This window comes from Gobius niger (genome assembly GCF_951799975.1).
Source record: "Gobius niger genome assembly, chromosome: 8".
In the NCBI taxonomy this organism is placed as follows: Eukaryota; Metazoa; Chordata; class Actinopteri; order Gobiiformes; family Gobiidae; genus Gobius; species Gobius niger.
Window position 1 is genome coordinate 14,345,497 of NC_136859.1, and position 16,349 is coordinate 14,361,845.

Consider the following 16,349-nt stretch of genomic DNA (forward strand, 5'->3'; position numbering starts at 1 on the left):
TCGACAAGCAGAAACATGCAGCTGTGGACAAACACACAGGTGAACAATATCTGGCAATGGAAACGCCGGGTTAATGCTTTGCAGGCTGTTTACCAAAGACAACTTGTTTAGTTACAGGCGCGCGCACACACACACACACACACACACACACACACACACACACACAAGCGTCAAATCTGTCTCATTAGAAACCAATAAATGTCATGTTTTCAGAAAGGCGTTGTCATGGAAAGTGTGCTCATGCGCCGCCCGCGAGGTCCACCCAGCGCCTGCATATGTCTCAATAATGAATCATCACCGGGGTTTCTGCTCCGCGCTGTAAATTTATTCAGTGAACCTGCCTGTTCTTCACACGTACACACGCGCCTCACGCTCCTGCTCGATATTGACTCGGTCTTATCTCCTAATTGGAAAAGCAGATAGACGGGCAGAGGGCTGAGTGAAAGTACACCAGGTAATCAACTCTCGCTCAAAGACTAAAACCCATTTCACGGATCAATGTCCTCTTTCTTTTGGCCCTGTCTGCCGTGCGTGTGCCCCCGTCAGTCAGTGTCAGTCAGCCTCCGCGTTTATCGCCCCCAAAAAAGCGGCATTATTACTGATCGGGCTGAGTTCTGGCGCGGACATGAATGGGTAAGATGGACGCACCTGTCTGGGCTAACCTGACATTTCTCTGACGCTTGCGGACATGTTGTGCGATACAGCCGTGCAGAAGCTGTCCGTTTGAAGATAATAAGCTCCTCTGTGTCGTAAAGTATGCAATCAAAACCAGACGTGTGGAAAAGCAAGGTTAAAATGGAGCTAAACAAGGAAAATAAGTGAATGAGTGTCTATATTCTCTGTGAAGAGCAGCTTCCAGAGTGAATGTATTATAGACTCACCCGTCTAAGCGCACGTCGGGCAGAGTTCGATTGAGGGCGATCATCTCTGAGGCCATGAGGTTGAACTGGTTGATTTTGAACATTTCTTTCATCTTCTCCTGGTTCTCTTTCGGGATGACCACAGGCTTGCCCCCCTCTCCCGGGCCGTCCCGCGGTTTGACCAGGGCATCTGCACATCGATAAAACAATATCGTTTTATTATGACTTACGGGCTGGCAGCTGTTGAAAGGTAAATTATGAAGTAGGGCTGTCAAAGTTAGAGCTCTAACTCACGATTAAGCAAAAAAAAAAAAATGAGTGCATTAAGTAAGGAATAAAGAATGAGGAGCCGTGCAATATACAGTTTTAATGCACGACGATGGAGGCGAGAAGTGCATTAAAACTGTATAACGCACGGTTCAGAGTTGTTTAATCCGCTTATACCATGGTCACACAAACAGAAACTGTTCAATGTTTTTTTTTTTTAAGTCCGGGGCAAGAGTTATTTTTTTGTTTAAGGTGTTTTACCTAAAAGCTCAAATGTAAGTTGTTACTATGGAAACAGCTGCAGTGTAGTGATATACGTTTGTTTAGTGTGACCTCACGACTTCCGGGTCATAGCAGACCGGCAAATATGCGAGAAAAAAACATAAAAAACTCTTAAAAAAAACAATCAATAAAACTGAAACTCAGCGGAGAGTTACTGAACCTACTTATTTCTCAGACTCATTAGCCAAAAATGCACCTACTGCTTGACCAGTATTATTTACTAAAGTCGGTACTTCTGGGGTTAGCGTAGCTGCCGCGCCGTTAGCATTTTTCTCCGCTAACACGGATGTAGGGATTTTGGTAAATATAATATAATAATATATATAATATTACTTTTATAGCAGTAGGTACAGTATTTTTGGCTAATGGGCCTGGTAAATAAGTATGTTCGGTAACTCTCTGTTGAGTTTCAGAAATATTGATTGTGGTATTAAAGAGTTTTTGTAGTTTCTCGCACATCTACGGACCCGAAAGTACAGCTGTGATGTCACCACTTAAGAAAAAAGGTATAGAACATGATTTAACTGTTGCCGGACTAACTGTGCGTTATACAGTTTTAAAGCACACCAGTTAGCCAATCAGAATTGAGTATTCACCATAGTATAAACGAGAATTAATCATCATATATGTGTTTTAACTACACACTGTATTGTAAGCCAGGGGTCTCCGACCTTTTTAACATGATGAGATACTACTTATGCACCAAAAAGGCTTGTCAAATTAAACTATTTCAATGAAAATTACTTTAATTGTGTCCTTATTCTTTACTTTATACCTAAAAGTTTGCAGATTCTGTTCAAAATGTTCAGCACTCAAATAAAATGTATCAAGCTGGTGTAGAAATGTTGAAAGCCGTGGGCGAGCGACCAAGAAAAGGCTGGCGAGCTGCTGGTTGGAGATCCCCGTTAAAAGCTGTTGGGCTTTTCCCATAGAACTGTGAGCAAAAGCTTTCAATTAGAGTGTTTTATGTCGGCCCAGTAATTAATAATGGATATAATTATTAACCGCAAGTTTTGAATTTCACAAGAGTTTATTATCCGATAAAAAACATTAATTTGATTGACAGCACTGCTATAAAGTTAAGATGATACTGGAACCAAAAAACATGTGAATTGAGAACTTGCACCGGAAAAAAACAGGCATTCATTAAATCTATGAACAATATCTATTTGATTATTCTACAACAATGAAAAGATGTAGCATAGGTACTGGGAAAAGTATTACTGAAGACATCTGAAGGCCTAATAGTGACTTTCTGTGACCAGTGGCTGTGCTCTCACCGTCTCTCCCAGGCAGGCCCCGCTCCTTCTTGTCGTCGCACTTGTTGCACTCGCTGAAGTAGAGGAGGATAAACATGTCCAGCATCACCCACACCAAAGAAGTGGCCAGAACCACCTTACAGTAGGCGAACCTCCGCATGCTGCAAAGAGGAGCAGACAGACATGATGAGATGAAAAGAGAAATGCAACAGCTGAGGACTGATGTTGAGCCTCCGCGGGAGAAACTCACAGCTCCCAAAGCTCAGGAGGGAGATCGCTCAGTTTCATCTCACATTTCCCTGCCTTCCTCATTACTCCATCAGCTGCCGCACTCCCTGCGCTTAACGCTTGAGTATCTTCTCAACACCCCAATCTGTCTTTCCGCCAGTCCGTCTGACTCCCAGCCCCTTATCTACCGCCTGCTTATCAGCCGTTTTCCAAATGGTCACCTCCAGCTGACAGGAGCTGAGCGATGTTGTTTAACGATTACTGAAGACGTGAAGGAGTGTGGTTAAGTGTAATATTCTTAATGTCGTCATTTAAAAGGCTGTTTGTGTCGGAGAAAAGCTGAAGGTAAACATCGTCAGGTTTGATAACAGCCTGCAGTGTGCTATCCAACATTGGGGTGCGCGTACAGGTACATCCCTGTGTGCCGCGATGCAGTGAGGCGGCTGTAGGTACTCGCAGCCACACAGCACACAGAGACCGGAGCTGTGATAGTAATTGCTTTTCTTTGGCAGGCAGCAGGAGACAGACACACGCACATTAAAATTCTTCCCTGCTCTCCCCTCTCTCTCTCTCCTCCTGGGCTGACTCTTTGCATCAGTGATCCCTCAGGTTGCAGCAACAAGCAGAAGGAGAAAATTAATTTGGCCATGGTGATTTGTCTCAAGTCCCTGGGAGAAAAGAAAAAAAAAGGTGTTTGTGTAGAGCTAGCTTAGCTTTGGTTAGTTTAGCTTCGCTTTGCTACGTACGGCAGAGGGGGGGAGACGAGCAGCAGCATCTCGAAATTCCACTTGATAAGAGCCAGACCACTCAAAGTGCACTCACAGCACAGGAATATAGATAGTCTTCTCAATGACTGTTATTTGCCAATGCTTTCATGAGTTGTACGATACATAGTTTTTACTGTCAATGCTAACTGTGACTCACTGTGTCTGCCCCTCTCATCTATCACTGACACTGATATATTGATATTACACAGTGTTTTTTCTCTTTCATGAGAGAGTAATCCACTCTTAATGAATAGGGATTACTGCACAGGTCCCAGCACAATGAAGAGCATGAGTATGACTTAGACATGTGTTCTGCAGTGTGTGCAATATTCACAGAGGACATCAGCCCACCAGGCTAATTTGCTGGGTACATACAGTGTGTAATAGTAGTCTGGTGACTAACTCTAATCCACAGAAGCCACCACCAGTGTCGACTTCCGATATGAAATTGCTAAATAAGAGTGCAAGAGACAAGAGCATACATGTAAAGAGGGCATAAGACTAAAAAAAAGTGAGAAGTAACTTTTCAAGCCTAAAAATACACATCTTGAGGTGTTTACTAAACCAATATTTAACCCTGCGCATACGAAAGAGTCCTCTAAACAAATCCTGCAATGGCTCTGTAAATCCCTCTGTCATGTGATCTTGAGTAGCCTCAAGCCAAACAAGTGCCTTATTGTTTCACTTCCTTTTGGTCTTTAATATGTATCGTTCAAGCAGGGCTGGGTTGAATTTTAAAACGAATTTCAAAGTACCACAGCAGGATTAGCCAAAATGAAGGTAATATCATCCTCTGAGAACAACACTGGGTTTTATGTATGAAGTCTTTTCTCAAATGTTGCTGTTCCAGGACATGTTTCAAATGTGCACAGTCGATTGAATATGCTTTTCTTTTCACTTTGTGCCACCGCTTGTTTTTCTCCTTGGGGGATGGCGATAATACGATCTCACAGATGTCAAACGCGTTGTATTCTGATGTACAATCGGGCTGCACAATATTTCGTCACATTATAGCAATTTTAGGTGACACAATAAACTTATCATAGGTCTTCCATCTGGCTGAGATTCACACATTGCTTTCAAACACAGCCTAAACATAAATGCATGGTACCTTAAGAACGTGCAAATATTTAGTTTTATTCATGATTTTCCAAACTCTGTTCCTTACATAAAATACTAAATTTACTTAAAATATAAACAGCCAATTGTATATGCTTTTGCTTTTCGTTTGTATATATTTATTGTTTACTATATTAAAATCGTTCAGGATTTATACAGGTGGGAGCAAGTCCAAGTAAAAGCTTTTAAGTGCCATTTTAAAGCAGAACTAAGTGACTCATGCCCTAGAGGCCATAAGCGCCATTGCAGGTGTCGTAGCATGTTGCGTTTTTTTACTCATTAATCGTCTGTAAGAGTAAATACTACACTGACAGAAAAGACAAAGGGAGAGAGGGATATTGTACATCCAATTACACAATGGAGATAATTTTTTCACTCAAGCTTGGCAGTAAATACTGTTTAAGTGGTGCTAGCCCGCAGTTAGCTTTGCCCGTTAGCCTGTTAGCTTCTTCTTCGTGATTCCATTAGTGTGTATTCGGGCCTCCGACCCGGTGCAGGGAAGTTGCAAGCAAGGTTTTCTGGCCTGAGACACCAATCATCCCATTAACACTTGTATTACTACGGGACTACGAAAAGGATTTATTAAGGTAAACAAGTTACATAGTACTGCTTTAATACCTAAATACGATATGTTTAATGCCACGAATGTAAAATGCATTTTGTTCATTCGATCAAACAGAAGAATGAGGGGAAATTGTGATATTCAAAACTAAATTGGACACAATGGGAAACTTTTCAGCAAAAGATTGTGTAAAATTCCAGTCAGAATTTCAGCTGAATTTTGATGTAGACCGCTGTTTTTGACAAATGGATGCAGTAAAAATAGTTGAGCGATGTAACTGTTGGGGTTCTGTCTCTAGATTTAATGTCAATTTGAATCAAATTCAATACTTTTAAATTCTTTTTAGTTTTAAGGCCTTAAAGGTGCTGTATTTTTGTTCTCGTAATGGAATGAAATTTGCTTTGTCCTCCTTTAGTATGTAAACTCAGGCATTTGTGGGAAAAACAATGTGCCTCTCCATATAATTTAGAATCAATTTTAGGAACTTACAGGCTAGTTTTGTAGCATTTCTGTGACCCTAAAAAGTGACCCTGCAAGTTGTGAAATGTACCGATAAACTCGTCCCTGTTAAGAATTGGTATGCCACAAATATGTTAAAAAAGTTAGGAATGAGTTTGAACCACAGCTAACATTTACATTTTCTGGCTTCCTTTTTCATTAATTGTTATCAAAAAATCAGGTACAGGGCCTTTAACTTTGGCATAATTCATTTTTTGACTTTTAATGCTTTTGTAATGCATTTCTCTTATAGTGCCTGACCCCTAAGATTTTGTATCGATGATGGGGTAGTGTGACCACAGCATAGCACTTTCTCCAGCACTTTGTACACATTGTACAGGCCAATCCATTTGCGAAAATGATACCTCATGCTCCCTGAACCACTCTTTCACAATGTGAGCCCCCATGAATCCTGGCATTGTCATCTTGGAACATGCCATCAGGGAAGAAGAAGTCCATGAATGAAATAACCTGGTCATTCAGGATGTTCAGGTCGTCAGCTGATCTCATTCTTTGAACCTAGACCGGACCAACTGCAGCAACTCCAGATCATAACAGTTTGTTAAATCCAGGTGGCAGCTATTTATTTTTGGTCAGACAGTGTATTTATTTGATTTCCATCTTACGATCCATCTTAGTTGTCAGTATGACGTGTGAAAGCATAGCCAGACTGGAACATTCACTGTCTCGATTGTATCAAAGTGTCAAAAGGCCGATGTGCTGATCGTAAGTAAACTTCTTAGACATTGAGGCTGTTTCATTTTACTCACTCTTGAACTACTAAAGTAAATAAAACAAAAAACCCATTGTGACATGAAACCTTAAAGCCATGATTCACCTAATTCCATTCACACATCGCGGATATCCTCAGCGCAGTTATCAGCTCGCCTGTCCCACTGTTTAGATGACTCCTCTCAAAAAATTCCACAAATTCCCGGACTGGCGGGGAGCCTGCAGTCCGGCGGTACACCCACTTATCCCTTACTTCACCCTCTCCCCGGAGCAGATTTTGGAGAGGACCTTGTATGACCTCTATGGAGCAACATGATACAACCGCGCCGGTGCAAAAGAAGAAGAAATCTCTCCCCCCCTTTTTTTTTTTCTTTTTTCGACCCATTCTGAGCGCGCACACAGGCAGCCGGGGCAAAATATGCAGAAACTGAAGACGGGAGAGACCTGATCCATCGCATGCGTTTATTCTAGCGCACAAAGTCGTGTCAAAACCCTGTCAGGGAGATGTCAGCTGGTTTCACCCGACGCTATTAACTCAGCGCCGCGTAAAAGAAGCTGACAGCTGTGCTAGGAGCGGTGGGCGGGAAGGCTTTACACTTTCACAGGCTTTGCACACACACATACATATATATAAAAAAAAACACACAGGTTGCGCTATATTTCTAATCAGGCATAGCAGAGGACACCCATGGTCTTTCCTCCGCAGCCCCAGGCCCTGCTCATGTGTCAAGTTTGTTTTATGCATGGCCCTATTTTCTCTGAAGTCTCCAAGGCGCGATGACGTCCCGCACATGTACAGTCCTGTGTCTACCTCTCGTGTCTAATCCATTAACATATCACGTTCCCCATCTCGTTTATATAACTCCATTTGGGGCTTTTCACTGACTGCTGCCCCATCCCCCCGGTACTTTCTGCTTCTCCCCCTCTCGCTCTCTTCTCTCTCTCTCTTTCTCTCTCTCTCTAATGTTGTCGTCTTTTCAGGAGTGGTTGCCATCACAACAGCGCTCCTAGGACACAATTTCCCCCTTCACATCCTCCCGTGTGTCTTTCTTCATCCGTCTAATCCCTCTTTTTTTTTTTCTTATTCAGCGATTGCACAAGCAGTTTTTCTCACAAAACCTCACTGAAGCTTCACAACGACCAAATTTACCAGTGACATTTCCGGCCCCTCCCAAATGGGAATTCTTGGGAGTTATTACTGTTAGTCAATATTTCGAGACAGTATAGAAGGGGGATTAATTTGTATTCCAACCAGACTGTAAGTGGTCCTTTTGTGCCTTCTGTCAGAAAAAGACTCACTATAACTATTGAAGTGGACATGACAGGTTTTCAAGTTGATTAAATAATGCAGGTATTGTAAAGTTAATGATTAAATTAAGCGGCAATTCCCTATTCCAAGGATAGAACTGGGACTCATGGCCCTTGTGTACAGTATGACTGCACGCCTAAAGCTATGGATTTTCATCTCTTCCTATGTCATATCCAAAGCCTATTTCTGGTGAGGAAATAAAATGTCAAATCAGAGAAAAACTAGGTCAGGTTTTGCGTCTTTGCGTGTTGTGCACATTTTGCCTTTGTTGAATAGAGATTTTTCTGGGTAGTTATTTTCCATTAAGTTTGGGTGTATATAATTTTCCTGCAGCCCCCCAAGAACTTATCTCATAAGCACTGACACTAAAACACATTACACTGTGTTATGTTTTTCTAAGATTTTCTAAATGATCAAATATTGGTCTATCCACAGTGGGCTATTGTGCAGCTCACGTGGCTCATTTTGAACATTACCGTCAACCATTATCTTGACAGGGGTTTTTACACTCTGAATCATTTGGAAGTTTCTAGCGTGTTTTTATAATCAGCAGCACACAGTTACGGTGGAAGGACAGTTTCATTTATTACTTCCACATTTGGTGTGTTAATTTCCCGATAAGCCAGTTCTCTGTGAGGCTGACTTCCTTCCAAATGACTTGTTCCGTCATAAAGCGGCATGTAAAAAGCTGTAGATGTTGGAAGCCTCCGTGTATGAGATAACTGCAGACGCTCTGGCGTGTCTGTCCTTGGGTCATGTTGGCTCGATGGGCTCAATCGTTTCCAAGACGACGCTGATGGGAGGAGTGATTTTCTCAACTGTTGTAATGGCTCTTCACTCGAGCGGAACGGGACGTGGGCTAATATTAGGGGGAAAAAATGGGAGGAAAGGTTGAAGAAGCCATGGCTCTCTTACTCCATGTGGAGGAGGACAGAACGAGGTCTGAAATTCTTGACATCAATGTGGAAGTAAGAGTCGCAATCAGGACAATGTGTTCTACGGCTGTCTATTCTGATTCACATCAGAGCACACGTCACGTGAACAATCGGGATTTTTAGGCGGTAATGGGAGAGGAAGAAATGATTTGGGGCAGAAGTGAACAGTTTATTACTTAACTACCTCTGCTCTGACTGTCGTGGTTTTAAACAAAGAAGAAATGGGAAGCGCAGCAGGTATTGATCCCAAATGTCTGATACTGAACCAATTTTGGCTCTCACCGTTTTAAAAACACAACTTTCACCAGCCAAATCTCAGTGAATATGGACATGCTGCATGTTACTTTGAAGCTAAGAATCTGGAGAATTTAATTTGGTTTTAACCTCCCAAAACACATTTTAAACCGCTGTGCAAAATACCGCAGCTAACAACAGTATGCTAATGCTAACGTCAACTAATCAAAGGTGGGACAGAAATCAATCATGATTGGATCACCCAATTAAAATAAAATAGCCGTTGCTGGTGTGGCCAAGTGTTTGTATTTTAGTTTATGAAAGGCAGTTGAATATCTGATCTAACATAATATGTAATGCACAAGATGGAATGAACAGATCACTTTATGTGAGTTTTTCGTGTTAATGCAACCTAAGACTGCCTTTCACCCAAGGACATTTAATGTAGAAAAGTCCAGCTCCTTGTGTAATGCTTTTCCATTAGTTCATTAATATATTATTGATATGTAACATCTCGTTTGCAAGAAAGGACATGACTTTATTGATCTCACACTAGGACTGAAAGATATAACGTTATCGTATCGATATCGAGATATGAACATTCAAGATGTCAACATCGCAAAAGCAAAATATATCGTCATCATATTGATATCAAGATATGAACATTGAAAATACAATTGAAAAACAATATAGATTTTCATCAATAAAACAGCAATCGAGGTATGAAATTTTGTCCATATCGTTCAGCCCTATCTCACACTGGAGAAAAGAGAGTTCATTCACTTTTTCACTCACAGCCACTTTTAGAAAGTCTCTTGGTATCGGGTAATATCGAATATTGACAGATACTCAAACCCCCAGTATCAGTATCGGAAACAATAAAAAGCTGGATCGGTGCATCTCTACTGTAGTTTAAACAAATCGTACCAGTACTTGAAATATGTGCCACTTTCTTATAATACAGTGAAGCAGTATTTACTTTACTTTTTCATTAGACAGAGAAGACATTGGACTTCATGTCACGTCTCATACGGGCACAGTGTGGGTCAAAACAACTTCTGCCATCGACTTCGGGCCTGTCCTTCGACTCTATGGGCTCACGTATTGTCTCCTTACTCCTCGTATTAGTTCATTTCACTCTTCCCTCAAAATGTCAAATGCTTCTGGACATGCATAAAATATTCGCTGTAACTCTCTCTTGGTTTGAAAACATAAATCTCAAATGTGATCACAATCGGAGAAGTTGCCGTTAGATATTTTTTCACAAACTCGTTCTGCTCTGGAAAGTGCGCGCTGCAACAGCTGGCGAACAGACTGGGGGCACTTCATTACCAGGTCATGACCTTGAGGAGCAGAATCAGAGAGGAGCCAGGCGTAACAAACGCTGGCGGCGAGTGTGTTTATCATATTTGCATATAATACAAAGGCAGCACAATTAATCGGGTACACGTGTAGCTACGGGGCGGGCGGTGGCACAGAGGTTAAAGCAGCTGCCTCTGAGGAGAGTGTAAATTGGATCTTCAGGCTGGACACAAACAATATATCTGTGTGAAGTATGTGGGCCATTTAGTGTAGCTTTTTTATACCATCCTATTATTAAAGTCATGCTTTTAACAAAAATGTACCCTCGTCTGGAGTAGAACATTTCTTCATTCATGCAAAGTAGTTAAGTTTGGTTGTTTCTTCTTCTGCTGTTGAAGTGTTTTATGTGGTATTTCCTGGATTGTGTTTATTTTGTAAGAGAGAGCACCGTCCACATTTCTGAAGTCCATAAACCATTATCGGACTCGTTCTAAGCAGTATCTGTCCGCTTTAAAACAAGTCTGTATAAGTGGGTTGGTGAATCTATATCGTGCATAATGTAAAAGTGAATGATTGTCTTTGGAGTGAGTCAGCCCTGAACGAACTGGCCAATGTCCAGAGAGTTAAGTATCGCAGATCTAAAATAGAAAGACTAGGCCCCCCAGTACAGCAGTAAGCTGCGGAGGAAGACAGAATCATCTTTATTCTCTCGCTACATAATACGAAATGATGTCGCAGTGTGGGGCAAACTGAATAAACCCATGACCCTATAAACCTGTGCAGTGAATCATAGAGTGATGAGAATTTCAATAATCCTTTTACAAGAAATGAGTTTGGAAAGTTGGCAAGTTGTACATTTACAAATCAAAAAGTGAATAATTATGCTTAAGTTGTGGGTAACACTTTATTTTACACTATCCTTGATAGATTGTACCAGCCACATTAAAGGAACAGCCCACTGTTTTTAAATACTGAGATATGTTCTTACCTTAACTTAGACGAGTTGATATGTAGCTGTCAGGTCTTTACATGTGCCCTCAGTCACGTAAACAGAGCACAGACAGCATTAGCATAGCCTCTTCTCTTCTCATCTATGGATCCAAACAGAGGTGAAGTGAGAAGCAACCAAGCTCTTCCACGTTTTCCCTATTTAGATATGGTTACATGAGCCTGTACACAATCCAAGTATTGTCACATGTCGATTTTCTAGGCAAATAAAAAGGGGAACTATATTGCATGGCGTAGTAATATTACTAGGCCTTGCAATATAGTTCCCCTTTTTATCCACTTAGAAAATCAACATGTATAATTTTGTTTGACTATACTGGGATTGTGTACAAGCTCATGTAACCATATTTAAATAGGGAAAACGTGGAAGAGCTTGGTTGCTTCTCACTTCACCTCTGTTTGGATCCATAGATGAGAAGAGGAGAGGCTATGCTAATGCTGTCTGTGCTCTGTTTACGTGACTGAGTGCACACGTAAAGACCTGACAGGTACATATGAACTCGTCCAAGCTAAGGTAAGAACATATCTCAGTATTTATAAACGGTGGCCTATTCCTTTATGTACAATGTAATGTGCTCTGTAACAATGTGTAATAACCTGTACCAACAAGGTACATACACATTGGAATAATGTGTTAGTATTTTGGTGGTACATAATGTAACAAGAGATAAGACCCAAACTCTAACCCTAACCTTAAAGGAACAGGCCACCGTTTTAACATACTGAGATATGTTCTTACCTGAGCGTAAAGGAGTTGATGTGCACCTGTCTGGTCTTTGTGCGTGCGCTCAGTCACGCAAAATGACCAAAGATGTTGTTAGCATTTGGCCTCTCCCAGTATATTCCTATAGCTCCAAACGGGGGTGAAGTTGGAAGTTACCAAGATCTTCACGGGCACGCACAAAGACCAGACAGGTACGTATAAAGTCGTTTAAGCTCAGGTAAGAACATATCTCAGAATGGAAAAGCGGTGGCCTGTTCCTTTAAGCCCTAAGGGTGGGTACAATGTATCAAGGTAGTGTCAAATAAAGTGTTACCAAAGTGGGTTACTGCAACATAAAACATAACTCTGAGACTGAACAAAAATAGTTAACAAAAATGTATCTTATTCTTAAACAAAGTACTCATGAAAGTTAGCAAGCAAATAACATTTGTTCAACAACATCAACAAAAGTGTAAGAAGTCTAGTAATAGCCGGAATATCGGTTGTGTAAACCAGAGACAGTTTAAAAAACCTGCTGACTCAAAGTGCCTATGGCAGCGTAAAAGTCCCAAACAATATTGATTATCAATTTAAAGGTTGGCACTGTTGCAAAGTGGAATTAAACACTTCGAAGTCCAATCAGCCGAGCATTTTCAGCCGAATCAATACACATTACTGTCACAGCGGGCGCTCCCCTGACAGAGAGCGCGGAGTGGACCACAGACACTGTAAGCACTGTGCATCTGCAATAATCCATTACAACACACACAGGCCGGTCCAAACCACAGGGACACACCCACATGTCAGAGAGTCGAGGAACTTACATCATTATGGTCATAACAGTCTCTACGGGTGAGAAATGTTACACTACACATTGCACCACATAACGTTCATCTGAAAACTGCTGTACCTGTAGAAGAGCTTGGGGGGTCTCTGCTGAGATGTACAGGCCGCTCCACCAGTGGAATGGGCGGAGCTTCAGAGATCCCACTTCCTCTTTAGCTCGTCACTCAAACATGCTCCTGAAAGACAAAGAACAAGGACGGACCACATTAAAATATTTCTAAAAGGAGAGTTTTTGTTTTATCGCGAAAATAAATGAAAAAAAGACACTAACTTCACCATCATAGGTCATGGTCATGAATTTGGTAAGAAAGAAGCTACGCCACCCACACAGCTTTTGAAATAAGAATGAGTAGGGAAAAAGTTACCATAGAGTGTCATCTAGGTTTGATGTTTTATGCAGAAATTTTACACAAAGCTCACACTAGCTGTTAAAATGTTCTGTTCTCGCGAAAGTACACACGTCAAAAGGAAACTGTCTAAATGAGATACATGAAAGATAGAAAAGGCGATTGAAAAAATGCTAAGTTATGATGGTGGGGATGATCTCGGGCAGCTGAATACATTTTAATGTTGCACCTGGTATTTGTAAGCTGCATTTTGATGTGGCAAAAGTAATGGGAAACGGTTTTTGGAGATTGTTGCTACAGACAGAACCCATATAATCAGGAAACAAAGCTTAAAATAAGAAGACTGAATGTGTCACTGACTTATGTTATTTCCTACAACAGCTGCCTGCAATATCTTTCCAATTCTGGCATTTGAGGTTTATGTTTTAAAGGAATAGTTCACCAGTTTTCCATACTGAGATATGTTCTTGCCAGAGCTTAGACGAGTTGATGCATACCTGTCTGGTCTTTGTGCGTGCCCTCAGTCGCGCAAAACGACTCAAGATGTTGTTAGCATTTGGCCTCTCCCAATGTATTCCTATAGCTCCAAAAGGGGTGAAGTTGGAAGCTACCACGCTCTTCCACGGGCACAGACAAAGACCAGACAGGTACGGATCAACTCGTCTCACCTTAGGTAAGAAAATATCTCGGCATGGAAGAACTGTGTGCCGTCAGTCATGCAAAAAGACCAAAGATGTTTTTAGCATCGGCCTCTCCCAGTATATTCCTATAGCTCCAAATGGGGTGAAGTTAGAAGCAACCACGCTCTTCCACAGGCATGCGCAAAGACCAGACAGGTACGTATCAACTTGTCTAAGCTCAGGTAAGAACATATCTCAGCATGGAAAAACGGTGAACTATTCCTTTAAATCCACACGCTTCATTTCACGTTTAAGCATGTCCAGGAGCAATACCATTTGAGAAAAGAGGATGAATTGAAGAGGAGTGCTTAATTAATTCAAGAGTCACATGCATTTCAGAACATGCTCATGGAGGCAACCATTGCAAACTTCATCTTTATTTTACTGCTCTGTTTCCTTCACAAAAAATCAAGTCATTGAGGTGCACAGCAGATTCGGCTTTTTCAAAAGACCACATGTTGAAATAAAAGAGGGGGCTTTCCAATCTGGCGTCAAGGACACCGGCGCGCGGAGACGCCACGGGAAGAGCGAGCGGCTGCCTGTCACTCAGCGCGCTCCAACATACTTCCTGCATGCGCGCATAATAATAACAGTAATCTCTCCTACACAAGCGCTCTTCTCACCCACACGAAGTCACCGTGTCATCGGGCGTTATAACAATACCGCCAACGTGATGTGGTTAAACCGTTTCTGCCCAGTATATCACACACAACAGTATCCACGTCTAAGCGGTGCATTACAGATCCATCAAAGTGCCGCGATTCAAACACACCCAAAGGTCAAGCTGTGCCGGCAGAGAAGGAGATGGATGGAAGACGGAGTTAGGAGAGAAAAGAGGGAAGAGTGGAGAGGAAAGATGGGGATACTGTATTGATGAAAAGTCGTAGGGATGCGAGCTCTCATGTCCTATGTGGTTCAATCCCTGCTCACCTACACTGTTGTCGTCTCCTTGGGCAAGACATTTAACCCATCTTCCCTATAATGTCTGCTCACACAGGAGATTGAATGTGTGTGGATGGTTGAAGGTATTTCAATTAGATTTGCAATATTTCTCTTTAAATCAAGATAAAGTTACAGTGCATGTTTTACTCGTGGGTGCAGGAACACATTTAAAGCAGAACTAAGTAACTCATGCCCCTAGAGGCCATAAGCGCCACTGCAGGTGTCGTAGCATGTTGCATTTTTTTTACTCATTAATTGTCCATGAGAGTAAATACTACACTGACAATGGAGATCTTTTTTTTTTTCACTCAAACTTGGGTGTAAGTACTGTTTAAGTGTGCTAGCCCGCAGTTAGCTTTGCCCGTTAGCCTGTTAGCTTCATCTTCGTGATTCTACTAGTGTGTATTGCGCCTCCAGGTCGGAGCAGGGAAAGCTGCAAGCATGTTTGCTGGACAGAGACACCAGGGGGAGATGAAAGACCCCCCGAATAATCCCATTAACACTTGCATTACCCCCCAGAGGGATGGCGAAAACGATTATTTGAGTTTTCGTCATTTTTTTCCATATTTTTAGACCCAGTTTGGTTCTGATTTGACCTCAATCTAAGCCTGATGATACTTGGAAGATCAGATATTCTATCAACTGGTGCTTGGTGTGAAAAGTTTGAGAATCGCAGCTCTAAACCACAGATTGCACGTAATAACCAATGGCCGCTGGTTGCACTGCTTTATGACCGCGACGCTAGGGGCCGCCATTGCTGTCAGCACCTTCATATGTGGGCGGCAAAACAAGATAGTTTTCCATTAGAACGCATTGCACTTTTTATACGTTCTAAATAAAAACGTTCTAGTGATAGATATTGCTCCTGTGATGACGCTTTATAAGGTTACAATTAAAGAAACCAGGCTGCTTGTTTTAAAGAAATCTCATATACTAATGAGGGCCGGACTTTGATTGACAGGCCGTTAGCATTAGAGCTAAAGGCGCAGACGCAGCTATGACCAAAATACACGCCCCGCAAGGGCCGAGTCTGTCTTTTTAGGAACATGCTCCGTCAGAGCAGGCGAGGAGGAGTCTGTAAATCACCATGATTTCCCTAAAGAACGTGGTCATTATGGTAAACGGGGAGGAGTGAGGAGACGGTCAATGGTAATAACACGAAATGGGGACAAGATACTTTATTGCTTGATATGACGCAAACAACTGCAGCCTTTTCGATTTGCAATTTTGTTTCGATGGTGATATCTCTCAGCCTCTCTTGGCACTTTACATTCCAGACCTGTCAAAGCGCCGCCATTCGAACACGCCCAAAAGGTCAAGCAGAACTGGCGGATAGATGAGAGGAGCAGTTGGGAGAGAAAAGACGGTGAGCATATTTATGTGATACGGATAGAAACGCTTCAAGGGCTGAATGACACTTGACAGAAGCCCGGGAAATGCTAAACTGCTAAGAATCACATTTCAGAACA

General features: G+C 41.9%; 1 protein-coding gene across 1 annotated transcript in view; it reads right to left on the minus strand.

Annotated features, from left to right (window-relative positions):
• Window positions 1–16,349, minus strand: part of galnt1 (UDP-N-acetyl-alpha-D-galactosamine:polypeptide N-acetylgalactosaminyltransferase 1) — a 66,683-nt gene that overhangs the window by 22,404 nt on the left and 27,930 nt on the right. The window contains exons 2-4 of the mRNA XM_079562315.1: window positions 12,976–13,087; window positions 2,690–2,829; window positions 882–1,050 (exon numbers count right to left, since the gene is read on the minus strand). Coding sequence (XP_079418441.1) covers window positions 882–1,050; window positions 2,690–2,828 — 308 coding nt within the window. The 5' untranslated portion in view covers window position 2,829; window positions 12,976–13,087. The remainder of the gene's footprint in view (window positions 1–881; window positions 1,051–2,689; window positions 2,830–12,975; window positions 13,088–16,349) is intronic.